This window comes from Ursus arctos, unplaced genomic scaffold (assembly GCF_023065955.2).
Source record: "Ursus arctos isolate Adak ecotype North America unplaced genomic scaffold, UrsArc2.0 scaffold_20, whole genome shotgun sequence".
NCBI classification, from domain to species: Eukaryota; Metazoa; Chordata; class Mammalia; order Carnivora; family Ursidae; genus Ursus; species Ursus arctos.
In genome coordinates this window covers 25,419,710-25,447,341 of record NW_026622875.1, presented here as the reverse complement: position 1 = coordinate 25,447,341, position 27,632 = coordinate 25,419,710, and the positions used below count along the sequence as shown (strand labels likewise).

General features: G+C 35.4%; 1 protein-coding gene across 6 annotated transcripts in view; it reads left to right on the top strand.

Moving 5' to 3' along the window:
* Window positions 1-27,632, top strand: part of NCK1 (NCK adaptor protein 1) — a 78,314-nt gene extending 50,682 nt beyond the window's left edge. For 5 of the 6 annotated variants that reach the window (XM_057315881.1, XM_057315880.1, XM_057315878.1 and 2 more), the window contains 3 exons: window positions 5,387-5,630; window positions 22,476-23,188; window positions 25,427-27,632. In XM_057315881.1, the coding sequence (XP_057171864.1) occupies window positions 5,405-5,630; window positions 22,476-23,188; window positions 25,427-25,621 (1,134 nt within the window). In that variant the 5' untranslated portion in view covers window positions 5,387-5,404 and the 3' untranslated portion in view covers window positions 25,622-27,632. Of the gene's footprint in view, window positions 1-5,386; window positions 5,631-7,426; window positions 7,892-22,475; window positions 23,189-25,426 lie in introns of those variants that run through there. The other variant, XM_057315882.1, reaches the window with a different exon arrangement.

Genomic DNA, 27,632 nt, shown 5'->3' with positions numbered 1-27,632 from the left:
TTAATATTTATATAGTCAAGAGACAACTTTTTCATCACCACAAGAATCCCTGATGTTGCCCTTTTATAACCACACCCACTTCCCTCCAAATCCTACTCCCTCCTTAATCCCAGGCAATCAAAATAATTTTGTCATTTCAAGAATGTCATATAAATGGAGTTACACAGTATATAAACTTTGGGATTGGTGTTTTGTTTTTGTTTTTTTGGGTTTTTTTGGTCATTCAGCATAATTCCTTGGAGATACATTCAGCTTTTTGCATGTATCTATTATTTTTTCCCTTTTTATTGCTGAGTGATATTCCTTGGTATGGAATGTACCACACTATGTTTAACCATTCTCTTGTTGAAGGACATCTGAGTGATTTACCGTTTTTGGTTATTACAAATAAAGTTGCTATAAACATTATGTAAAAGTTTTTGTGTGAATATAAGTCTTCATTTCTCTGGGATAAATGCCAGGAGTATAGTTGGTTGGTATGGTAGTTGCATATTTAATTTTACAAGAAGCTGCCAAACTTCTTTTTTCTTCAGAGCATCTATGTCGTTTAACATATTCTCTTCAGCAATGTATGAGTGATCCAGTTTCAACATATCTTTATCAGCATTTGGTATTGTTACTCTCTTATTTTAGCCATTCTGATAGGTGTGTAGTGACATTTCAGCATGGTTTTAATTTCCGTTTTCTTGATGATGAACATCTTTTTATGTGTTTGCCATCTCTGTCGTCTTCATTGAATTTCTCTTCATGTCTTTTGCTTGTTTTCTAACTGAATTTGTTTTTCTACTGTTGAGTTTTTCCTTTATGGATCTTGCTTTTGGTGTCAAGTCTAAGAACTCTTTGCCTAGCTCTATATCCTGAAGATTTCTCCTATATATTTTTCTTAAAGTTTCATAATTTTACGTCTAAGGTTGTCATTCCTGTTGAGTTTGTGTTTGCATAAGGGGTGTGAGATTAGGTCTTGGACTTTTTTGCTGGGGCGGGGGCTATTGATGTCCTTTTGCTTTAGCGGCATTTGTTGAGAAAGCTTCTCCCTACCCCACTCAATTACTTTTTGTACCTTCATCAGAGAGAGACCCAGAGAGAGAGCGCACAAGCATGGGAAGTGGCAGGCAGAGAGAGAAGCAAGCACCCCACTGAGCAAGGAGCTTGATGTGGGACTCAATCCAAGGACCCTGGGATCATGACCTGAGCCAAAGGCAGACACCTAACCAACTGAGCCACCCAGGCATCCCTTGGATTCTCTTTCTTTTCCATTGATATTCATGTCTATTTCTTTGCGTACCATGCAATTTTGACTACTTTAGCTATATAATAAGTTTCCTCCTATTTTATTTTGACTTTAAAATATTTTAGTTATTAATTAATTTGCTTTTCCTTCAAAATTATAGAATAATATTGTCTATACATACAAAAAACTTTTGCTGGGACTTTGATAAGAATTATGTAAACCTATGTATCAATTTGGGAAAAAATAGCATCCTTACTATGTTTGAGTCTTCTATTTCAGAAACACTTTTATTTAGATCTTTAATTTCTTTTATCTGCATTTTGTAGTTTTCAGCATAGAGTCTCCTTCATGTTTTGTTAGGTTCGTACCTCTTTCATTTTTTTCCTTTTTTATTTATGTAATTGTAAATGATACTGCATTTTAAATTTTGGTGTCCATGTGTTCATTGATTGTACTTAGAAATACAGTTGATTTTTGCATGTTGATCTTGTGTCTTGCGACCTTGCTGAATTCACTAGTTAGTACTAGGAGGGTTTGGGGGGTTTTGTTTCTCGTTTTTGGGGGGGTTGTAGCTTTTAGAATCTTCTCTGTAATCAGTCATGTCATCTGTAAATAAGGAGAGTTTTATTTCTTATTTTCTGATCTATATGCCATTTATATTCTTTTCTTACCTTGCTGAACTGGCTAAAACTTGGAGCACTTTGTTGAGTAAGAGTAGTGAGAGCAGATATCTGCCTTGTTCTTGATTATAGGAGGAAGACATCTGTCTTTTACCATTAGTATATTGTTAGCTGTAGGTTTTTTGTAGATCCTATTTATCAGGTTGAGGAAGTTCCCTTCTATTTCTGTTTTTCTGAGAACTTTTATCATGGGGGTTGAATTTTGTCAGATGCTTTTTCTGCATTGAGTAATACGCTCGTATGATTTTTCTTAGCTTGTTAGTGTGGTGAATTATACTGATTAATGATTAATTTTATATGTTGAACCAGCTTTGCATCCCTGGAAAAAACCCTACTTGGTTATGGAGTATTAATTCTTTTTATATCCTGCTGAATTCTGTCTGCTAATATTTTGTTAAGGATTTTTGCGTCTACATTAATGAGGGATATTGGTTGGTATTTTACTCTTTTTATACTGTTGTTTAGTTTTGACATCAGTTAAAACCAATTTATTATTATTATTAATACCAAAGATAAATAGGGCAGTATTTCTCCATTTCCCCTCTACTGTTTTCTAGAAGGGATTATGTAGAATTGGTGTAAATTCTTTAAATAATTGGTAGAATTCTTGAGAAGCCATCTAGACTTGGAGATTTCTTTTGGGGGATGGAGTTTTTAAGTTACGAATTTAATTTCCCGAATAGTTACAGGGCTATTCAAATATCTATTTCATATTGAGTGTGTTTTGGTACTTTGTGTTTTTTGAAGAATTGGTCCATTTCTTCTAAGTTGTCAAATTTTGTAGCATTCCCTTATTATCCTTTTGATGGGAGGAAACAGCTTTGACTAACCCAAATACAGCTTAGAAACTAGGGTCAGGGGGTGCCTGGGTGGCACAGCGGTTAAGCGTCTGCCTTCGGCTCAGGGCGTGATCCTGGCGTTATGGGATCGAGCCCCACATCAGGCTCTTCCGCTAGGAGCCTGCTTCTTCCTCTAGGAGCCTGCTTCTTCCTCTCCCACTCCCCCTGCTTGTGTTCCCTCTCTCAGTGGCTGTCTCTATCTCTGTCAAATAAATAAAATCTTAAAAAAAAAAAAAAAAGAAACTAGGGTCAGTCCCCACCAAGTTGCATGACTAATACAATAATAGTAAGGTGACAACTGGAAGGATAATTGGGATATTGATAGGAAACTAGAAAATTCTGGGTATACAACCTACAGTGTCATATCAACGCTAATTTTCTATAGAATGTCATTTGCCGGTTTTATGTGATTAGTCTTCTAGATAAATTTTAAAGTCAGTTTTTGTCAAGATTCGGAATAAATTCCATTTAAATTTCACTAAATTTAAAGATTAATTATAAGGGTGTGTGTGTGCAGGTTCCCACAGGGAAGGAATCAGAGTCAGTGTTCAAGTATGCCTGAAAAAAAACCCTCTCTGCTTTCTATTGCTTTGGAAAGTCATCACTCACTGTAAAGTTTTTGCATCATGTGGTAGTAATTTTTTAGACTTTTTATTTGCAAGTAATTCAAACAAAAATTGCAAGAATACAAATTGATTTTTCTGGTTTCTCTGTTTATTGTTTTTTGAATACCACATCATCCTCTTATTTTAGCATTATTAGTTATTTCACTACTGTACACACTTGAGCCATTCTTTCAGAAGAACGTGTGGTAGGTTTTGAGGCCTTGCAATGCTCCCCAAAAAGCATCTACCGTATAAACACAAAGTATCTGTACTTTAGTGCTAGTGGATGTTGAATTCTAGATTAAAATGCATTTCTTTAAGAATATTGAACAACTTCTTTCATTGTTGAGAAAAGAGAATGCTGGGGCGCCTGGGTGGCTCAGTCGGTTAAGCTAAACCTGAGCCTTAAGCTAAACCTGAGTCCCACATCGGGCTCTCTGCTCAGCAGGGAGCCTGCTTCTCCCTCTGCCTGTTGCTCCCCCTGCATGTGTGTACCTTCGTTCTCTCTCTCTGACAGATAAATAAATAAAATCTTAAAAAAAAAAAAAAGAAAGGAAAGAGAATGCTATTCAATATCCAAAACTAAAAGCTGAATTTATTTGCTTGCTAAGCCAGGGGTAGCTGTTTATGTAAATTAATCTCTCTGAAGAAAGCAGGGAACGCATCTAATAAATTCAGGAGTGAGTTAGGCTTGTAATTTTCCTTTCTTTGTTCTGAAAGAGTTTGTATAAATTGGAATTACTTGTTCTTTGAATTTTAATAGAACTTGCGTGTAAACCATGTGGTCCTGATGTTCATTATGGGAAGATTTTTTAATGACGGATTAAATGTTATTACTTTTCTAATTTTTATTTTTCTATGAATTTGTACATATTCGTTTCACATTTATTGATAAAGTTGCTTGCAGTATTGCCAGGTGATTTGAATATCTGCATGCAGTATTGCCAGGTGATTTGAATATCTGCAGCATCTCTAATTATGACTCCCTTTTCATTCCTGGTATTTGGGTCTGTTTTTTTCCTTTTTTCTTTTATAAGTCTTGCCAGAACTATGTCCATTTTATCAGTCATGGTAAAGAACTACCTTTTTGTTCTGTTGAGCCTTCTTTCTATATCATTGTTTTCTTTCATGAAATTCTACTTTTATTTATATTATTTCATTTTTTCTACTTTATATCATTCTTTTGTAATGCTTTTGTAATGCTTAAGACAGATAGTTCATTAATTTATTTTAAGGTTTTCTTACTTTTCTGATCTATTTACAACTGGAATCTCTTCTGTACACTCCTTTTGCTGCATCCCTCAAGTTTGGTTATATAAAGTCTTTTTATTATTTTACTTCTCTAAATATTTTCACAATGCTATTATAATTTCTTCTTTGACACGTGAAGTTTTAGAAGTTCCCAAACAGGAGGTTTTTAAAAAGCTCTTTTTGTAATGATTGTCAGAGAATATGGTTGTAGGATACCAAGTACATGAAAGTTATTGAGACTTTCTCTATCACCTGACATTTGATAATTTTTATATATGTTCTATTTGTACTCTTCTGCTTGGAAGTAATATTTGTATGTTTATTAGATCAGACTTAATGATTTTGATGTCAGTTCTTATCTAGCCTTATTAATTTTTGTGTCCTTGATTTATTACTGAGGTAAGTGTTAAAGATTGTCCTCTGTGACAATGGATTTGTGACATTTTTTTTGTGGTTCTATCAGTCTGTTTTGGAAGTATGTTAATAGGTACATATGAGTTTGTTATGTATATTTAATAAAACCTTCAATTGTATTGTGAACTTCCTTATTACTGGTAATGGTTTGCCTTAATGGTTTGTCCTTTTTGTGTATTACTAATATAGCTACATCAGTTTTGTCTTGATTAGTATTCGATTAGTATTAGTATTGCCTGTTTTTGTTTATGTTTTTTCATATTTTTCCTTTCAACCTTTCAGTTCTTTTAGGTTTTTACTTAGGTTTTTTGAAAAGCATGTAGACTACTACTAGACCTTATAAAAATGTTTTGTATGTGGTTACAGTTCTGAAGCTGCTGAAAGATGGCAGAAGAAGTGGTGGTAGTAGCCAAATTTGATTATGTGGCCCAACAAGAACAAGAGCTGGACATCAAGAAGAATGAGAGATTATGGCTTCTGGATGACTCTAAGTCCTGGTGGCGAGTTCGAAACTCCATGAATAAAACTGGTTTTGTGCCTTCTAACTATGTGGAGAGGAAAAACAGCGCTCGGAAAGCATCTATTGTAAAAAACCTGAAGGATACGTTAGGTAAGTTATTTTTGTATTAAAACACCAATAATACTTTCTTTTAAATGGATGCTAGAGCTTGTTTCTTTGTATAGGATTTTGGCAGCATTGGGCAGAATTGGCTAGAAAAGGCCAAGACTAGAATTTCAGCTAGGCCAGGTAAGTTTGCTCATAGCAGGTATTCAGCCAAGTCAGAAGAGTATTAAAAGCCATAAGTGTTAGTGGGCTGGTGTTTCTATAAATCTCGCTGGTGTTCAAGGGTCAAACCAGAGTGGTGCCAATGAGCAGGACTGAATCTGATCCTCCAGCCAGGGCCCCTTGAACTGCAAGTGCCTGTTGAAGTTTAGGTAAATTCTGCATCTAATTGAGACAAGGATATAAATAAGGGAGATTCAGAATTGCCTCTTTGGCATTAAGGCAATTTTTTTTAACATGGCACGTTGCTGTATTTTAACGTTTATTAGCTTATATTTTGAATTTTGCTTTTAAAAACCATCATTTTGTTTTTGCATTTGATAAAAGTTTAAAATTGTGGATTATTACTGTAGATTAGCATCTACAAAGCTGATTTCTTATTTCGTTTTTCTTTTTTTCCCCTTTTTCTTCCTCTAACTGTAAAGTTTGTTTGTTTTTACTAGCTCTCCATTAGGGCCAGAGATAATGGAACTGGCTTCACAGTGGGCTTGGCTGAGCTGATAGGAAGGAAATATGCACAGATGAGGACTGGCCTCTTTCTTTTTTCTTTTAATTAAACTCTCCTTGGCTGACAGGAAGGAATGGGAGGGACAGAATTTCGTTTTTGGTATTCAGGCAAACATGCTGTTACTTTGTATATATGGGGATGAGAAAGTAAAATTTCTCTTTGCAAAAATAGTTTGGGAGTTATGTGGCATGATTGACAAATATGAAATATTATTAACTAACTGCTTTATTTTAGCTTTATTTTTTATTCAAAATTGTTATTCTAGAGTGTTCTTTCAGTTATCAGCAGAAGACAAATCTTATTTTTAACACTGTAAAATAGCCAAAACTAAAATATATTACAACTCAAAGTAAATATAAAATATTGGAATATTGGTTTGTGAGTGAATAAATTTCTAGTATTCTAAAGGTAGTTTAATAAATGGAGTTATTAATCTGGATTTTCACCATGACTTTCAACTGCTGTATCTGAGGTTACCTTTTATTAAGATTTTAAGGTTTTGCAAATAAGACCATTATTATTATTTTTTAAGTGAAGAGACCATAGTTAGGACCAGGAGTACTTCTGATTTTGTAAATATTGGTCACTTATTGAAAGCATGTAGATCGGAGGTATTGGGGAAAATTAAGGTAACTTCTATCAAGAAATTAGGCCTGATAGTGGTGAAGGCACAAAAAGGATTAGAGCTACACCTAGAGAGACGTTTTTGTTCCTTTTTAAAAGGATACTGGTACCTGGGCCTAGAGCAAATGTTTAAACAGAAGATCATGAAAAACCTAATATCATAGAGCAAAATGGAAATATATCCCAGCTTTAGATATTAGTGCATATAAACTTAAAAAGCCCAACTAGATAGAATTTTTATTATTTGTTAATATGCCTGGGAAAACTTCCATACTATTTTCTGATATTGTTGAGATGATTTTAGAAGGACTTTATATCTATTTAAGTCCTAGAATATCTCTGTTAACTTTATTACTATATTATAGTTATTGCTACCTATATTACAGGATATGTGAAAACATTGTTTTAAGTTAATGATTTTTAGTTCTCCTGTATAATGATGTAATTCCAGCTTTTGAATCACATAGCCTTCTCTTTCTCAGAATTTCTAAATCCCTTTTTGGTAATTTAAATGTTCCATGTGGTTAATGGATTTGTTTCACAATGATCGTGCTGGTGGAGACATTGTTTGAAAGATAAGAAAAAAGGGAGAAAACAAAGGAGAGAGTGAATGCATGAATATTTTTTCAACTATTGAAAATGCATACTTTAAATCTTTTTCTAAAATAAGTCTGAATAATAAGGTAATATTTGTGGCCATGATGATATACTTGTTTTACAGGTTCTGTTATAGTTCAGAGGGGAAAAGTTTTAGAAAGAGAGAAGCCTCAGAAAAACTTTCTGTTGCCTGGGTGTAGGCCAAGTCACATGGATTGGGTGTGGGGAGTTTCAGTGTTGCAGAACAGACCAGGAAGCTCACTGAGGATTATCCTGAGTTGTGTTAACAAACTGACAAAAGAGAACACGGGATTTTTATTCAAAATGGATTGGTTAAGCGTCTTTAAAGATTTTTTCAGTAAGTTCATCTGTTTATTAAATCCATAGTTTTCTTGTAGTTTTTGAATTAGATTTTTCACTTTTGCGAATTTAAAGAAAAAGTATATGGAACCTGGTGTGTTTATGTAATAGACTGGTGCTTTATGTTGTTTATGAACATAAGCTAAATGATTGGTGATACTTCAAATAATATTAGTTTTGACTTTGATAAGTAATATGGTTTTAAAATGTTTTAGTATCGGTGTTTAAAAATAAAGAGAAAAAGGATATAAATGAGTTTGCAGTTTTAATTTGGTAACTTTGAACTTAGCATAGACATTTGAAGTGAATTAAGTTATAAAAATATGAGGAAAAGAAAGGATTAGGTGAGCAAATTCCTTCATCCTCAGTATTTGAATTAACATAATACTGTTTTAGTACTTTTTACTTAGATTTTAGAGGAACAATATAGAAGATAACATTTTATAAAGCAGTGAAGAGAATGTTTTGATTTAATCAGTGTAGGATTGCTAGAAATTGCTCTTTTTGTAATTGTGAGATTTGATATTTTGAAATGAGTCTTGAGAGCAGCTGCATACAAAGAAAATGAAAGCACTGAAAGAAACTAGTGAATTACTGGGTTATTTTGAGTTCCGGTCTTATTGTAATACTGATACTAATTTACCAGAGCCTAATGTATGTATTTGCTAATGGCCTTTTTATGATCTTTTGATAGTGAACTTGATTTGATCTCTTTGAACATTTGTTTGGTGTTTCTAGAAAAATGAACAGAGGAGTTGTTATAGAAGTCTCATGCATAAGGAATCTGAGGAAACAAAGAGTAACCTGTTGAGAGATTCATTTTCAGGCAGAATGGAAAAGGAGCAAGTACTTTGTTGAGAAAGAATGTCGTGAATTGTAATATTAAGACTCATTTGTTTCTTCAGTTAACCTTGGTGGCCAAATGAATCCTTCTGGAATATCTCTCTTTTGTTTACTCTTTGAAAAGTTAATACATTTTTAGATCACTTTTTGGGTTAGTTTTCCTTTTGGAAAGTTATTAATTTATTCATTTGTTTATCAACATATTTTTCTTGAGAGCCTGCTGCAAGCCAGACAAAAATCATAGAACGAAAAACTAACTTTCATAGAATTTACATGGTGAGGAGGTAGATGGGGGTTGTTATTTAATATTAGAACAGTGGATTTCATATCTTGGCTTGGTCATAAGTGATGGTCACTTGGTGGTCATAAGTGATGGTCACTTGGTGGTCAACCAGAAATGGTGTAAAAAGAATGTATTGTGTCATTGATATGGTGATTCATTATATATATATCAATACAGTGATAAAGTTATCATTCTCTCTGTTGCCTCAGAAAGTCGATAATCTTAAATACATTTGTAGACCTGAGGGGTCAGGGCTTGAGATTTGAAACCAAGATATTCCTTTTTTCATTACAAAATTTGTATTTATTTTGCTTTGCAGTAGAAGATACAAATATGTGTTCCTTGTATGGTGGCTAGAATAAACAAAGAGGGTATAGTATTTTAGATAAAACAGAGAATAATAAAAAATAATTTATCTTATGTAGATGAAATGAACAGATAAAAATACAAAAATTTAAATAAAAACTTGTAAGGGAAAGAACACCATTTATTTGTATTTAGAATTCCCTGGTTTTGCTCCCAGATGTGCCACTTATTTAACCATGTGGCAAAGGGTATATAACTAAACTTTCTTGACTTCTTATTATTTGTGAGGGAGAGTTGAGCAAGACTAGATGATCCTGGAAAGTCCCTTCTAACTCTAAAAGTCTTATAGTCCTGGTAAAACAACTGATCGGTCTTACATGTGATAGAAATCAAGGGAAAATCCATGAGGGAGAAACTGGTTTTGAAGAAGTAGGAACATAAAAACCAGAACTAAAGTTCTTTAAAGAATTAGAATCAGTAATATTTTCTTCGGCCTTATTCTGTTGAACATTTATTTAGTCAGTGATTTAGATGGAGGGAAGATGACATGCTTAAAGAAAAGAAGACTAAGGCCGAAAGAATTACTAATACATTGAATTCACATACATATTTGAAAGGTAAAACTGAGATAGAAATAAACAAGGTAAATAGGGACAGACATTATAATGTAAAATTCTACATTAAGTTTTTAAAGGGACTTGAAAAGATTGCTGAGAACCTGGCCTGGCAGGACTTTATATGAGTAAGAGCTGCTGTGAGGTCATGATCTTGGGGTCATGGGATTGAGCCCCGCATTGGTTGGGTTCCCGTGTGGGGCCTGCTTAAGATTCTCTCTCCCTCTCCCTCTGCCCTTCGCCCCCTCTAAAAAATTTAAAAAGAAAAACTGCTATGATATTGTGGGTGCTAAAGAACTTCAATGCAGTTCGTGATAGCATTGATTCAAATCTTTGTTCAAGTGAAAGGATGCAAATAGCTGCTTTATGTGTGTGCTGGCCAAATGAAACATGACATAGTTTATCCACTTTGGATAGATAGATACACTTTAACAGTGCTATTGAGAAGCTTGGATGCTGCCAAATACTAGCATCCAGCATATCAAGGATTTTGAAACCAGGTTGTATAAAAGTAGTTATGTGTACAACGATTTGCCTTAGGAAGAAGACAACTGTCACGTGACTGGAATATTCACAGTGCTTAACCAGATTCTTAATAACTTGGAGGAATTAATATATTGTTTTGATCAAGAAGCAGTGCTGTAGGAGGAGAGAAGATAGACCGGTGGGTAGGAGTGAGGAGCGGATTGGAAGCTATACTAACACTTTTGGTTTTTTGAACAAAGCTAATGATAAAAATGACTGCCTCATTTTTGAGTGAGCACATCCTCAGTGCTCAGACCTGAGTATCCCCTCCCGAACTTGGCCAAGTCTAGCTATAAAATGCAATAATAAAGATGTAAGTGTTTTTGAAAAAATTAAATTCCAGAAGCACTAGAAGTAGTAACTACCATTGATTAATGGAGTTCCTGCTTGCTATGTACTGTGCTGGGTGCTTTACATATAACTTCTTTAAACAAATGGTAGAAGGTAGGTACTTACTAATACACCACCATTTCACAAACCTGGAAAACTGGAGTTTAAAGAAGATAAATAACCAAGATCAGATTGACCAGCAAGTAGCAGGACTAAAATTTAAATTTAGAAGGGTTTTTGTTGTTGTTGTTAGAGTTTTACTGGTGTACCCATTATGACTAAAGAGAAAGAATTAGAATCAGATAAGCAGTGGATTAGAAAGATTTGATGCAAAGGGGACTAAAATTAGGAAGATTGTGGAGAACTAACTATGAAGTTGAGAATAATTTAGAAAGGTTAATACCTTGATCTGGGGGAGCCTGCTTGTTGTGGGTGAGCTCATTGTTGGCCGATTATAATTGAGAAATTAAGAGATGCTGATATTTTACATTTGTATAATTTCATAAAGTACTTTTCCATGTATTCTCTCATTGGTAACAGAAGATAGGAAAGACCATTTTTTAGCAATAGAGACAAAGGGCAATAAGCAGTTTTTTCTCAAAGAATTGTAAGCAGGGGAGAAAAAAGCAGGCTTTCAATTATGCATGCATTTGTCAGTCATGCACTTGATAAACATTAATGGAACACTTAATATGGGCCAGTCAGTGGGGATAGAGAAGTGATTAAAAACATGGTGTTTGTTCTCATAGAAATAAATATTGGTATACAGAGGTTCAAACATTGCCTTAAAAATATTTACAAAGAACAGTAGTGGCACAAAAGAGAAATACATCTGTTCTCTTTTGGTGAGAAGATACCTTGTTTGAGTCTTGAAGAATAAGGGTGGCTTGTGTTTGAGGTAAAAACAACAACAAACCATCATGTGGCATTTGGAGGTGGGGTCTTTCAATTGATTACGTCATGAGGATGGAGCCATTATGAATGGGATTAGTGCCTTACAAGAGACTGCCTCTCCTCATTTGTTCTTCTCAGAGTCCTCCCCAGAGAACTGCCTCTCCTCAGGAGACAGCAAGAAGGTGACTGGAAACTTAATCTGTCAGAGCCTTGATCTTGGGATTCCAAGCTTCCGGAACTATGAGAAATAAATGTTTAAGCCAAAAAAAAAAAATCATGAGCAAAGGCTCAGAGTCTTGCAAGGGCCTGGGTTTTTTGGGTACTGAGGAGCTTATATGCCTTGGCGTATGAGGTTGAAGAAATGCTCACGAGATCACAGAGGGCTTTGTGTTGCATAGGAAACAAATATTCTAAGCTTATGTTCTTTTCCCTAAAATATTTCTGGTGTCTGAGATTAAAATAGGTTGTTTTTGGTGTTTTCCTACTTGGAAGTTTAATGGGTGGGTCTGTCCAAAAATTCTCATTCTTTTTTTGACAATGTATAATTAGTCTTGGGCATCTTTTTCAGAATTAAAAAAAAAATCATTTTGGAACTAGCCTTTAATTTCAAGTTTAAAATTTGTATTTGCTTATATCACTCTCAATTTTAATCAGTCTAACATTGAGAATCTGATGAATGCACAGTTCTAAATTGTATAGGAAATGCAAAAGATCGGTGAGACATGGAATGCTCTTCCTTTCGGGAAGCTGATGGCTATAGGAGATGAGCTTAAAAGACAAACACAAGAAATGCTGTGATACAAGTACCTGAGAAGCAGAAGGTGCTAGGGTGCTTTAACAAGGAGAGCTAACATTATTGGGGAATGATAATGGGAAATGAAGGATGTTGGAAAACACAAAATGGAAAGTGAGTTAAATAAAATTGTTATTTGAAATGGCACTTCTTGAATGGGTAGGTTTTTGATAGGCAGAAGTATTTTTTTTTAAGATTTTATTTGCTTATTTACTCATTTACTTATTTATGTATGTATGTATGTATGTGTCAGAGAGCGAGAACACAAGCAGGGGGAGCAGCAGAGGGAGAAGGAGAAACAGACTCCCTGGAGCCTGATGCAGGACTCAATCCCAGGACCCCAATCATGAGCTAAGCCTAAGACAGATGCTTAACTGACTGAGCCACCCAGGTGCCCCAGTAGGCAGAAATTTTAATAAGGTTTTAAGAACAAACTAGCAAACAAGGCAATAAAATCCTGAAGGTTGAAATATTATTTCTTCAGGGGTTTTTAACTGGCCCGTTTTTATTAAGATTTAGGATAGTTTCATTGCAGGGCGTTATGGAAAGAATCTTTTATTTAACAATTACTATATGTACTGTTCTATTTTATTCACTTTTTTAAAATTTATTCGCTTCTTAGAGCACTGTGACAGAAAGTGTGTTTTCTCCATTTCCAAGCTCAGAAAAGTGAAATAGTTTGCTCAGGTTTCCACAGTAAGTGGTATAGCTGGGATTTGAACCCAAAGCGTCATTCAAAGTCTGTGCTGTTTTTTTGGGACACCCAGGTGTGTCAGTCGGTTAAGCATCTGCCTTCAGCTCAGGTCATGATCCCAGAGTCTTGAGATCGAGTCCTGCATTGGGCTCCCTGCTCAGCAGAGAGCCTGCTTCTCCCTCTGCTTGCGCTCCCCCTGCTTGTGCGCACGCGCGTGCCCTCTCTCTCTCTCTCTCTCTTCCGTGTCTGTCTTTCTGTCAAATAAATAAAATCTTTAAAAAAAAAATTACAAACTTTTTGCTGTCTTCAGTACTCTACCATAAGCCGAGAAAGGAAGAGTGAGGACATTCCGGAGAGAGGGCTATAGATTCTAGGAAGAGTATTTCTCTTAATTTGGTAGTCAATAAAGAACCACTGTTGACTTCTGAGCAATAATATCGTGTGACTACAACTGTATTTATGGATGATGGGTTGGAGCAGGACACATTGAATTAGTAAGAAAACTAGTTTAGAGGGTTATCGAAGACTCAAACGCAACAAAATGGGCCTGAAATAGCATGGGAATAGTGGGAATGGAAAGTGTTGGCAGAAAGGAAATAAGGATTTGATAGGGGAATCTTTTAAGAAAGAAAATTTTTATGAGGTAAAATTCATATAACAAAATAATCATTTTGAAGTGTGCATTTCAGTGGTATTTAGTATACTAACAGTGTTGTGCAACAATCACATCTGTCTAATTCCAAACCATTTTCATCACCCAAGAAAACCCCATTCCCATTAAGCAGTCACTCACCATTATACCCTCCCTTCATCCCCTGGCAGTTGCTAATCTGCTCTCTGTCTGTATGAATTTACCTATCTGGCTGTTTCATGTAAATGGACAATATGTGATCTCTTGTGTCAGGTTTCTTTCAGTAGGCATCCCGTTTTTGAGGTTCATCTATGTTGTAGCATGTGTCAGTACTTCATCCCTTTTATGGCTGAATAATCCATTATATGGATATGTACCACATTTTGTTTATCCATTAATCTGTTGATGGACATTTGGGTTGTTTCTACCTTTTTGTTACTGTGTATAATGAAGCTATGAACATTTGTGTACAAGTATTTGAATATGTGTTTTCAGTTCTTTTGAGTATATACCTAGGAAGGGACCGTTAAATTGTTTTCCACAGCAGTTGCACCATTTTACATTTTGATCAACAGTGTAGGAAGGGTTCCAGTTTTTTCCATATCCCCATCAATACTTGTTATTTTCCTTTTTTTAGTTTGGTTTGGTTTTGTTATAGCTATCCTAATAGGTATGAAATGGTATTTCATTGTGTTTTGATTTGCATTTCAACAAAGATGGTGAACATCTTTTCATGTGTTTTGGGGGCATTTGTATATCTTTGTTGGGGAAATGTTTGTTCAAGTCCTTTGTCCATTGTTGAAATAGGTTCTTTTGCTTTTGGGTCATAAGAGTTCTTTGTATGTTCTGGATATAGACCGTAGACTGTAAATTTTTCTTTTTTTAATTGCTTGTGCTTTTGGGGTCAAATCTAAGAATTCATTGCTAACTCCCAGGTCATAAAGATTTTCCCCTGTGTTTTCTTCCGATAGTTCTGAAGTTTTAACTCTTATATTTGAATAATTGATCCATTTTGAGTTAATTTTTGTTTGTTGTGCGAAGTAGGAGTCTAGCTTCATTCGTTTGCATATGGATATCCATTTCTCCCAGCACCATTTGTTGAAGAGCCTGTTCTTTCCTCCATTAAATGGTTGTGGCACCCTTGTCAAAAATCAATTGACCATGGATATATTGAGTTTATCTCAGGACTCTCAGCTCTATTCTTTTGGTCTATATGTCTGTCCTTTTGTGCTAGTGCCATACTGTTTTGATTACTTTGTGGCTTAGAAGTGAATTTTGATATTGGGAAGTGTGAATTCTCCAGTTTTGTTTTCATTTTTTTCATTTTCGGGGGTGGCACAAAGGGAGAGAGAGAGAGAGAATCTTAAACAGGCTCCATGCCCAGTATGGAGCCCAACACGGGGCTCGATCTCACAACCCTAAGATCATGACCTGAGCTGAAATCAAGAGTCGTTGCTTAACAGACTAAGCCAACCAGGTGCCCCATTGTTTTCATTTTTTAGAATTGTTTTGGTTATTTGGTGTCCCTTGCAATTCCATATGAATTTTAGAATCAGCATTTCCATTTCTGCAAGAAAGGAGTATTGGAACTTTGATAAGGATTACATAGAATCTGTGGATCACTTTGGATAGTATTGCCATCTAAAAATATTGAACCCCCATCCATAAACCTAGGATGTCTTTTCATTTATTTAGGTCTACTTTAATTTCAGCAATATTTTGTAGTGATCAGTATACTGGTCTTGTACCTCCTTGATTAATAAATTTAACCTCTGTATTTTATTATCAATGCTATTATAAATGGAATTATTTTATAAATTCTCTCTTCAAATTGTTTACTGCTAGTATATAGAAATGCAACTGGTTTTTGTGTGTTGATTTTGTATCTTGGAACCTTGCTAAATTTGTTCTAACATTTTGTGTGTGTGGTTTTTTTTAGGATTTTCTGTATATAAGATCATGTCATCTGCAAATAAAGATTATTTTACTTCTCCCTTTCTTGCTTGGATCTCTTTTATTTCTTTTTCTTGTCTAATTGCCCTGGCTAGCACTTCCAGTACATAGAAGTGGCTGAAAGGGCATCTAGGTCTTGTTCCTGATCTTAGCTTTCAGTCTTTTACTATTGAGTGAGACGGTAACTGCAGATTTTTTTTTTTTAAATAAATGCCCTTTATGATGTTGAGGAAATTCCTTTGTATTCCTAGTTGGCTGATACTTTTTTATCATGAAAAGATGTTAGATTTTATCCCCAGTGCTTTTCTACATCAGATGAAATCGTTGTGTGTGTGTGTTTTTCCTTCCTTATATTAATGTGGTATATAATACTGATTTTCGTATTGTTGAGCAGGTGAACTACTTTTCCATTCCTGGAACAGATATCCCTTTGTCATGATATATGCTGCTATATTGTTTGTTAGTAGTGTGGATGATCCCTATTTTTTGCAGATTCCGTATTTGTGAATTTGTCTACTTGCTAAAATCTATTTGTAAGCCCAGATTGATAACTGTGGTGCTTTTGTGGACATGTACAGAGTGGCAAAAATTTTGAGTTGCCTGATGCACATGTTGCCAGCCGACATTGAACAAGGTGATGCTCTGCCTTTTTGTTTCAGCTCTCATATTGTAAATAAATGTCCTTTATTCATTCTATTTAGTGCCATGGTTTTCTAATTGGTGTGCTTTTTTTGGTTTATCCATGATTTTGCTGTCTAAAGTGCCCCCCCCCCCAAGTCCTGAAGTATTATCTTGTATTCCTAAGTGCAGGAAAGGTGTGATTTGCCTCATGTGAAAAATACATGTTAGGTAAGCTTCATTTAGGCATGAGTTACAGTGATGTTGGCCATGAGTTCATTGTTAATTAATATCTTATATTAAATAAAGTATCTTTAAAGGGAGACCCACGTGAAACAAGGTTGTGTATTGCTTGGTTGACAGAAATGTTGTGAACAGAGGCTTGCAGGACCTAACCTGGTATTTCATGGTAACTTTATTGAATGTAACTACCCTAAACAGCAAGAATTGACTATTTTGTGGAGGAATTTGTAATCTGTATTCATAAGGGATATTGGTCAATACTTTTCCTGTGATATCTTTATCTGGTTTTGATATCAGGGTAATGCTGACCTCATAGAAGGAGTTACGAAATGCTTCCTCCCTCCCATTTGAGAAGGAAATGTTTGTTAGAATTCATAAGTTAAGTTACCCAGTCCTGGACTTTTCCTTACTGCAAAGTTTTTGGTTACTGATTCATTTTTTTAACTTGTTATATGTCCGTCCAAATTTTCTATTTCTTCTTGAGTTTGTCTCTTTTTAGCAATTTGTTCATCTAAGTTATCTAATTTATTAGTGTAAAGTTTCATAGTGTTCTGTTCTTTTTTTCTTATTGTATTTCTGTTAGGTCTCTAGTAATATCCCACTTAATTTCTTACTTTAGTAAGTTGAGTCTTTTGTCAATTTAGCTGATATTTTCAAAAACTAACTTTTAGTTTCATTGATTCTTTGTTGTTTTTGTGTTCTTCTTGTGTTTATCTCTGCTTTAATCTTTATTTCCTTTCTTCTGCTAGCTTTGGGTGTAGCTTGATCTTCCTATAGTTCCCTAAAGAGTAAAGTTAGGTTATTGATTTGAGTGAGATCAATTTTCCTTTTTTAAAAAAAAAATTCCTATTTTATTATAGGCTTTTAGAGCTATAAATTTCCTTCTGAGCACTGCTTTTGCTGCAGCCTGTAGGCTTTGGTATGTTGTGTTTTCATTGTCATGTGTTTCAGAGTATTTTTTAATCTCACCTGAAATTTCTTCTTTGACCTACCAGTTGTTTGAACAGTGTGTTAATTAATTTACATATATTTGTGAATTTTCCAGTTTTCCTTTCTGTTAATTTTTAGTTTCATTCCACTGTGGTCAAAGAAAATACTTTATATGATTTCAGTCTCTTTAAATGTATTTAGACTTGTCTTGTGGGCGAACATGTGGTTTATCTTGGAGTGTTCAGTGTGCACTGGAGAAAATTGTGTATTGTGCTGTTGTTTACCAGTGTTCTTTTTTTTTTTTTTTTTAAAGATTTTATTTATTTATTTGACAGAGATAGAGACAGCCAGCGAGAGAGGGAACACAAGCAGGGGGAGTGGGAGAGGAAGAAGCAGGCTCATAGCGGAGGAGCCTGATGTGGGGCTCGATCCCATAACGCCGGGATCATGCTCTGAGCCGAAGGCAGACGCTTAACCGCTGTGCCACCCAGGTGCCCCTGTTGTTTACCAGTGTTCTATATGTCTATTAGGTCTAATTGTCTTATAGTATTTTTCAAGACCTCTATTTCCTTAATAAATTTTTGTCTAGTTCTCATTATTGAAAAGTATTTAAAAGTCTCTAACTGTATTGTAGAATGTCAGTTTCTTCCTTTAATTCTGTCAGTTTTTGCTTTATATGTCTTGGGGCTCTCTTGTTAGGTGTGTATAATATTTGTAATTGTTATATCTTCTTGATGGATTGACGCTTTTATCAATATATAATGTCCTTCCTCGTCTCCTGTAACAACTTGTGTCTTAAAGACTACGTTGTCTGATACTAATACAACCACTGCAGCTCTCTTTTGGTTACCATTTTCATGAAATACCTTTTTCTGTCCTTTCACTTTCAAACCTGTTTATCTCTGGATCTAAAGTGAGTGCTTATTGATAGCATAGAGTTGGATCTTGTTTTTAAATCCATTCTGCCAATCTCTGCCCCTTTAATCCAGTATTTTAATTCACTTAGCTTTTTAAAAAGATTTTATTTCTTTGTTTGTCAGTGCGAATTCGCACAAGCAGGGGGAGTGGCAGGCAGAGGGAGAAGCAGGATCCCTGCTGAGCAAGAAGCCCGAGGCAGGACTCAATTCCAGGACCCCGGGATCAGGACCTGAGCCAAAGGCAGACGCTTAACTGACTGAGCCACCCAGGTGTTCCTAATTCACTTACATTTAAAGTAATTACTAATAAGGAAGACCTTTTGCTCTTTTGCTGTTTGTTTCCTATATGTCTTAAGCCTTTTCTCCCATTAATTCTCCTATTACTGCCTTCTTTTGTAATTTTTTTCTGATGTACCATTTTCCCTTCTCATTTCTTTTTCTATATTTTTTTAGTTTTTTTAGTGATTACCCTGAGAATTACAATTAATATCTTAACTTTTCTAACAATCAAATTTGAATTAATGCAAATTTAGCTGGTATACAACACTACTCTTTTACAGTTCCATCTTTTTTTTTAAGATTTTTTTTTTTTTATTTTAGAGGGCAGAGGGAGAAGAGAGATTCTTTTTTTTTTTTCCTTTTAAGATTTTATTTATTTATTTGAGAGAGAGAGAGAGAGCAAGCATACAAACACAGGGAAAGGGAGAAGCAGACTCCCTGCTGAACAGAGAGCCCAGCGTGGGGCTCGATCCCAGGACCCTGAGATCATGACCTGAGCCAAAGGCAGACACTTAACTGAGACACCTAGGTGCCCTGAGGAGAGAGATTCTTAAAGCAGACTCCACAGTTGAGCACAGAGCCTGACTTGATCTCATGATCCTGAGATCATGACCTGAGTTGAAACCAAAAGCTTAACAGACTGCACCACCCAGGCACCCCTACAGTTCCATCTTTACACATTGTGTGCCCATTAACCTAGATTTAAAATTATTGTTTTATACATTTGTATCTTAAATCATACAGGAAAAAAGGAGGATTTACAAGCCAAAAACACAGTTTTACTGGCTTTTATATTTATGAATGAAGCTACCTTTACTATTGTTCTTTATTTCCTCATATGGCTTCAAGTTACTGTTTAGTGTCTTTTCATTTTAGTGTGGAGGACTTTCTTTAGCATTTCTTGTAACACAAATGTAGTGTGACAAACTCCTTCAGTTTTTGTTTTAGGAGTGTCTTAATTTCTCCTTCAGTTTTTTTTTTTTTTTTTTAAGATTTATTTATTTATTTATTTGACAGAGAGAGACAGCGAGCGAGAGAGGGAACACAAGCAGGGGGAGTAGAAGAGGAAGAAGCAGGCTCCCAGCGGAGGAGCCTGATGTGGGGCTCGATCCCAGAAAGCCAGGATCACGCCCTGAGCCGAAGGCAGACGCTTAACGACTGCGCCACCCAGGCGCCCCTCTCCTTCAGTTTTGAAGGACAGTTTTGCTGGGTGTAGAATTCTTGGTCGACAGTTTATTCTTCTATCGTCAGATTCTATCCCCTTCTTAGGGTTTTTGTTGCTTCTATAGGTTTTTGTTTGCTTGTTTAGTGAGTGTTCTAAGCTGTTTATTTGTAAAGTCTATATTCTTTGTCATGTGTGGCTTCTGAAGTTGGTGTTCTGTCTTTTCCTTCTCAGGGTTTTCATTCTGTCTGTTCTTTGTCCCAATTGCCCATTGCCCCAGTCTGCTGCATCAGTTAAATAATTTCAGTAAAAGAATGAGAATGTTCCAGATCCAGTGAAACCAAGGCAAGCTTTTGTGCCAGTCCTTCACGTGGCTGCCAGATAGGTTGAAACCTAGAGTCACAATTCTTTGAGAATAAGGCCTGTATTGCTGTCTCTGGCATTAGGAGTGCCAGTTGCTGTCTTCAAAGCCACTACTGATTGGGGATATAAGAGATGGTAGACAAGCAATTTAAAATGCTACAGCATTCTCTTATTACAAATCAGCAGCTTTTTTCACTAATCCTTGCTGTAGTTTTTGTAAGGTTTTTTTGTTTTTGTTCTTGTTTTTTTTTGATGGATGGATGGAGCCCTAGAATTCCCTACCCTGCCAGAAATCCTTGATATGGAGATTTTTCACAGTATCATTAACCACAAGTAAGGAAGTTGGGAGGCTGGGAGTTGATTTATGGGCATGGGTGAGGTTATTTTTATTTGGACTTGAGTTGTATTTGAGGTGCTAGTAGTACAATCTGTAGATGTCTGGCGACAGTTGGAATCATAGTGCTTGAATTCCAGAGAGAGGTTAGACCTGCAGAGAGACCTTGGAACCTATACAGAAGTTATAGAAAATAAAAGTATAAAATACCCTTGAAGTAGAAAGGAAGTCCAGGCATCATATCTTGGGAAACACTTTCAATTGAGGAATCTGTTCACCTTTTCATTCAGCAAACATTGACTTGTTCCTATTGTGTGGGTGCAGGAGATACAAAGGTATTAAGATCCAGTTTTCTGCCTTCAGGAAACTCACTCTCATATTAAAGAAGGAAGACAAAATAAGTATGATACAATTTTATAACAAGGTTTAGAGAAGCTTAGAGGGACAGAAGAATATCTAAACAGGTCAGGAGGTAAGAGAGGAGACTCTCAGGGGAGTTAAAGGAGAAAACAGAATAATCTATGATCTTGGTTGCTGCATAGAGAGTTTGAAAAGAATGAAAGGTCTAAAAGATACTGATTTAGCAGTAAAGAGATGACACAGTTTTTATAAGAATGGTTTAATTGAGTAGTTTGGTAGAATGGTAGAGATTAAAGGACCAGATCATAAGGAGTTAGGAGTGAGTGAATGGTGAAGTTGAAGGAAAAAATGGAGGCAACTTTTTAAAGAATGGTAGAGTTCAAAAGGAGTAGCAGGATTGAAGTAACTTTATTTTGGAATAGAAGTGATCTGAGTATGTTTTTAGACAGTAGAAAGGACTGAGTAGGAGGGAAACAAGGATGGCCAGGAGTCCCAAAAGAGGCAGGAAAGCTGATATTTAAAAACCCAGGAGGATCAGAGATTGGAAACTTGCATGAAGAAAAATAGGGTGGAAGAAAGAGTTCCGAGATTGTGTGAAGGTACAAGAAGTTTTATATAGGAATGCCTCCAGTTTCTCAGTAAAAGCAGAACACAAAATCACATGCTAAGAAATGATCAGCAGTGAAAACACATGACAAAAATTGACGTAGCTTACATTTACTTGTCATGTGTTTTCACTGCTGATCATGGTACATGTGGTGCTTTTCTCGTTTCTTTCAACAAATATATTTTAAGCATCTCCTGTGTACTAAGCGCTGTCTAAGATCTTTGGTGTTATATCTGTGAACAAAGTAAACAAAAGTCCCTGCTCTTCTGGAGCTTGCATGTGAATAGGGTGAGGGTAGACAAACAAGGAAATCATGTAGTATTTTAAAATAAACATAATGAGGTAAATAGAGCAACATGGATCTGGGAACTAAGAAAGCAAATGGAAGGATTACCCAGACATAACTACAGTCTTATGTTACAAAGAAGTTGTAATTTATTGTTTTATTTCTGTACAGCTAGTTGCAGAATTAGGTTGATAAAGCAAGACAAGAATAGGGGACTTTATGTACTTAGATTGTAGATATGAGAAAAATAATCTATATTTACATTTGGAAGAAATTTTGTTAAATTTAGGAAAACTGTCATTATATTATACAATTATCTCAACACCTTTGAGAGAAAAGATGAGAAGGTAAACTGTCACACAATAACTGCATTTACATGTTTGGTTATGAGAAGAATTTGTGAAGGAAGTCAAAAGGTACAAACTTCCAATTAGAAAATAAGCAAGCCAGGAAGATGTAAAAGAAAGGAAAAAAAGAAGAAAGAAATTAGTTACCTAAGTTTAAAGGCTGAAGAACTACAGAGGTGAAGATCCTTTTTTAATAATGAATAAATTGGGTTTTTTGGTTATCATTATCTTATATTTATATTCTCTTATTACTCTTTTTTATGTGAACAGGCATTGGAAAAGTGAAAAGAAAACATAGTGTGCCAGATTCTGCATCTCCTGCTGATGATACCTTTGTTGACCCAGGGGAACGTCTCTATGACCTCAACATGCCTGCTTATGTGAAATTTAACTACATGGCAGAGAGAGAGGATGAGTTATCATTGATAAAAGGGACAAAGGTGATCGTCATGGAGAAATGCAGTGATGGGTGGTGGCGGGGTAGCTACAATGGACAAGTTGGATGGTTCCCTTCAAACTATGTAACTGAGGAAGGTGACAGTCCTTTGGGTGATCATGTGGGTTCTCTGTCAGAGAAATTAGCAGCAGTTGTCAATAACCTAAATACCGGGCAAGTGTTGCATGTCGTACAGGCTCTTTACCCATTCAGTTCGTCCAATGATGAAGAACTTAATTTTGAGAAAGGAGATGTAATGGATGTTATTGAAAAGCCTGAAAATGATCCTGAATGGTGGAAATGCAGGAAGATCAATGGAACGGTTGGTTTGGTGCCAAAAAACTATGTTACCATTATGCAGAATAATCCATTAACCTCAGGTTTGGAACCATCACCTCCACAGTGTGATTACATTAGGCCTTCACTCACTGGAAAGTTTGCTGGCAATCCATGGTATTATGGGAAAGTCACCAGGCATCAAGCGGAAATGGCATTAAATGAAAGAGGGCATGAAGGTGATTTCCTCATTCGTGATAGTGAATCTTCGGTAAGTTGGTTTTCAAATAAATGGAAATAGAGCTCTGAGTATTAAAAAATAAATAGAACATTGGAAAGGTTAAGGTTCTTCCCTAAAATTAACCAGATGATAAGCTGGGACATAAACTTAGATGTTCTGAACCTAAAGTCAGTGTTCTTTCCAGTCATATTTATTTTGAATAAAATATAGCCCTAGCAGTTATAACTACACTGGATTATTTGGCCTTGTTTAATTCTGTTGGTCTTGCATTTCTGAAATATCTTCTGTTGCATTAAACTGAACTGTGGCTTCTTTATTCAGAGTAAAACAACACAATGAACTAAACTGGGAAAATAGTTTTTTTTTGAGAGAGAGAGAGAGAGCATGAGTTGGCGGGAGGGCAGAAGGGGGGAGAGAGAGAGAGAGAGAGAGAGAGAATCTCAAGCAGGCTCCACGATCAGTGCAGAGCCTGATGCAGGCTCCATCTCACAACCCTGAGATCATGACCTGAGACGAAATCATGAGTCAGATCTTAACTGACTGAGCCACCCAGGCCACCTGGGAAAACATTTCTTAAATTGCATATCGGATGTGCGGTCATCCTTAGTAAAGGAAATCCCTAAATTAAAAAAATTAAGATTTAATTTTCTTCATAGATTGTTTGGAAGTTGGAAATCCTTTAATTATTTACCTCAAAAGCCTATTTTAATACTCACTGTATTTGAAATGCATTTGGAATAAAAGATATTTTTTTCCGATACTAGAAAAACAGTAAAAGTTTTTAAAACCATAAAAATTGAATAATAGTTATGTGGGCTCTTTCGGTTACTGTTTAGGATATTAGAATTTGATGATATCATTTCCCTTTAAAATGGTCTTTATTTTTCCTTTTAAAAGGATACCACTACTTTTCCACTTTTCAAATCATTAGTATTGGTTTTGTTGCTGTGTATGTAGTTGTACAAAAGTGAATGTATGATTGTGCAGAAGGTTGAAAGTCAAAAGAAAACCTATCTGGTGTGTGTGTGCATGTGCACACACATGCATATGGTGTGTGGGAAGGGAGGGAAGAAAGGAGGGAAGGAGAAATCGAGGCTAATTGAACTGCTTGATATGAAGTTCAGGAAATGGGGCCTGTACATAACCCCTGAGGAAGAGCAGGATCAATGATAGGGAAGAGTGGTGGCCTTTGTTTTCTGTTAGATTCCTGACTAGACCCTGCTTTCCAGGACAAACAATGGGCAAGAGGGATTAGGAAGTGAGTGACCTTAGAGCAGGTGGTAAGAGTAACCATAGGTGTAGGATGTTTCCAAAGAAGCACTTTGTCAGTAACTATATAAAAGGAGACTTTTAAACTGTTCAGAAAAGTGTTAGGTTAAAACAAAACAAAACAAAAAACCTAAGAAAGCAGTTTGATTGTAGAACACTATTTTCTTGTGGCGGGTAATTGAGCATAGATATTAGCCAAAATACACCATTATTTTTAGCAGTAGAATGTTTATTTTATTCAATTTTTTATTTACATTTAAAATTTTTTTTACATTTAAATAATTTTTTTTTAAGCAGTAGAATTTTTAAAGTAAGGTCTCAAACAGGCATATTTTGTTTGACCCGAGCAATGTTTTTTAACTCAAATTTGTTATCAGTATTTAAATACTGGGAGATTTATTATAAAAATTCAGATGACAGACTTCCTTTTAAAATTGGAAGGCCTGCCAGCATTGCCCATATTCCTACAAGGCAACAATCACAGCTAAGTGGCCATGCACTGTTCCTTCTATATATCCACCCTGTCACTTGTCTTTTTATCCTTGTAGCCATTTGAGTGTATGACCTGTCATTAGTGTCTATCATCTTTGAGAATTCAGAACATTATCTCAACAGCTCACATTAGCTCATGTTTTCTCATGTATTTCTCCAGTTGTTTGGCAGGAGAGAAGATAGCTGTTGTGCTTCAGATGTTAAACTTTAACGGATTTGCTGTGGGTGTTAGAGCATATAATTTAAGAGACTTTGGAGTCTGATTGCTTGAGTTTGAATCCTGGCTTTCTTGTTAACTAGATGGATGATTTTGAGCAACTTAGCTTCTCTTGGCCTCGATTTTCTCATCTCTAAAAGGGGTTGGAGGTGTAAAGGAGATAATCTATGTAAATAATTTAGCATAGTGCCTAGTACTTAGCTAAAATTTGAGCACTTACTATCATTAGTCTAATATAAAAATGCTAATAGATGTCTTTCAAAATGTTTACGTGTTTTTTTCTCTTTTAGCCAAATGATTTCTCTGTATCACTAAAAGCACAAGGGAAAAACAAGCATTTTAAAGTCCAACTAAAAGAGACTGTCTACTGCATTGGGCAACGTAAATTCAGCACCATGGAAGAACTTGTAGAACATTACAAAAAGGCACCAATTTTTACAAGTGAACAAGGAGAAAAACTGTATCTTATCAAGCATTTGTCATGATAATGCTGACCAGAAGTGACTGCTACACAGCTATAATTCGTCATGTAATTGAAGACTGAGAAAATGTCAGTCCAGTCATGTTTGATTGGAAATCGCTTTCTGACCCTACATGAGAATTGACTATAATACATAAGTATTTTTATTATAACTCAGCCCATACATATATACTACATATGCAAAGCATCTGCACAAAGCAGATCCTTATCCTTGGTCTTCTGTTCTATTGTTTTCTGTTTTTTCTTTGCTTCTAATAGTAAGGTTTTATATTTTGAAAAAATGATGCAGATCAAAAGTCTTTACATGGAAGAATTTATTGGTTTATTTTTATTTCCTTGTAAGGGCACCATATTAGTCACTTCTGCAAAAGTTTCTCTTCATATAAAATTATTATATCAGTATATGGCATATACTAAAATAAATTTCTTGGACAATGTTCTTTTCTGTGACTAAATAGCAATAATAAATGGAAAATTAGAAATTATTTTCAGGTATCTGTTGCAAGCCATTGTAAATATCAAATGTTGTGTCTGCCGTTTTAAAAAATTTATTCATTGTCTTCATTGTAAAGCAAAACAAATGGGACATGCGTTTGAAAACGTATCTTTTACACTTTTAATTTACAGCTGTTGGAAACAAAAATCTCTAAATTTCTAGGATTTTTTTTTTTTTTTTAAGATTTTATCCATTTATTCGACAGAGATCGAGACAACCAGCGAGAGAGGGAACACAAGCAGGGGGAGTGGGGGAGGAAGAAGCAGGCTCATAGCGGAGGAGCCCGATGTGGGGCTCGATCCCATAACGCCGGGATCACGCCCTGAGCCGAAGGCAGACGCTTAACCGCTGTGCCACCCAGGCGCCCCTAAATTTCTAGGAGTTTTTTGGGGGGGGTGCTTCTTATCTGGTTAGTCAAGAGAATAAAGCAGTCTCTGAGATACTTAGTTTTTCAAATGATAAATGAATGCTTTTGTGTTATATATTATTTTTCCCCTAGTGTTATTTTATCAGAGCATTTTGTATTGGATTATATTATTTCTGTGTCAGTGTGAAAAAAGCTGTGACCAAATGTTGGGGAAATAGGAGGCAATCAGATACTTGGCTTCCCTCTCACCTCTAAACATCAGTAATTATCAGGCATAGTATTTCTGCTATTTTCGTTTCCTCCTTCAGCTTTGTGTTTCGTTGACTAAGACACTAAAATTGATTATACCTGAGGAAAAGATGGATGTGCCAAATGGTTAGAGAAAGTGATTTTTAAAATCTTACTCTTGGAGGGTTTCTATTATGTTTTTGTTTACTAAGCAGAAGTTTGGGTGTATGGTTGAGAGGCTATTATGGAGTATTGAGTCTACTTCTGCAGGTCACAGAAGAAAACAACTGTATTTTGTGAGCTTCCTCCCCCACACACACACATTATTAATTCTGGAATTTAAATTTAAGCAAAGTAACCTTCAATATTTTAATTAAAATACTTCCTAAAACCATATAACTTAGTAGGAAATCATATGGTATTTTCAAAGATTTCCCCAGTGCTGCCTAAGCAAATGAATGTTTCTATTCTTTAATATGTTATAGATAAGTATTTAATACACCAAAATTACTGATGTTAAAATTGACGTCTAATTCCTGAGGTTTTGGTTTGGGTTTTTTTTTTTTTAATTATTTTAAATATTTTTTATTCTTTTAATCTTAAAAGCATTTAAAGACTTACATTGCCACTGGGTGGCAGCCCTGGCTTCTCCCACTAAGCAACAGGAGTTAGCAGATATAATTAAGACATTGATGTACAATTTTTCATTTTCATTACATCCGCTTTTAAAGCCTTTTAGTTCATATTTCATCATCTTTGTCAATCTCCCTTTGTTTATTGAGATGATTATTAGTAGACAAGTGTAATAGAAGTAAAAGTTGTGTGCTTACCTTTTTTGCTGTAAAATCACTTGAATATAAGTTGAAAATAGTTTCAAAGTGTTAAAATATGACTAGGTAGTAAACACCTTTTTATTTAAACAAA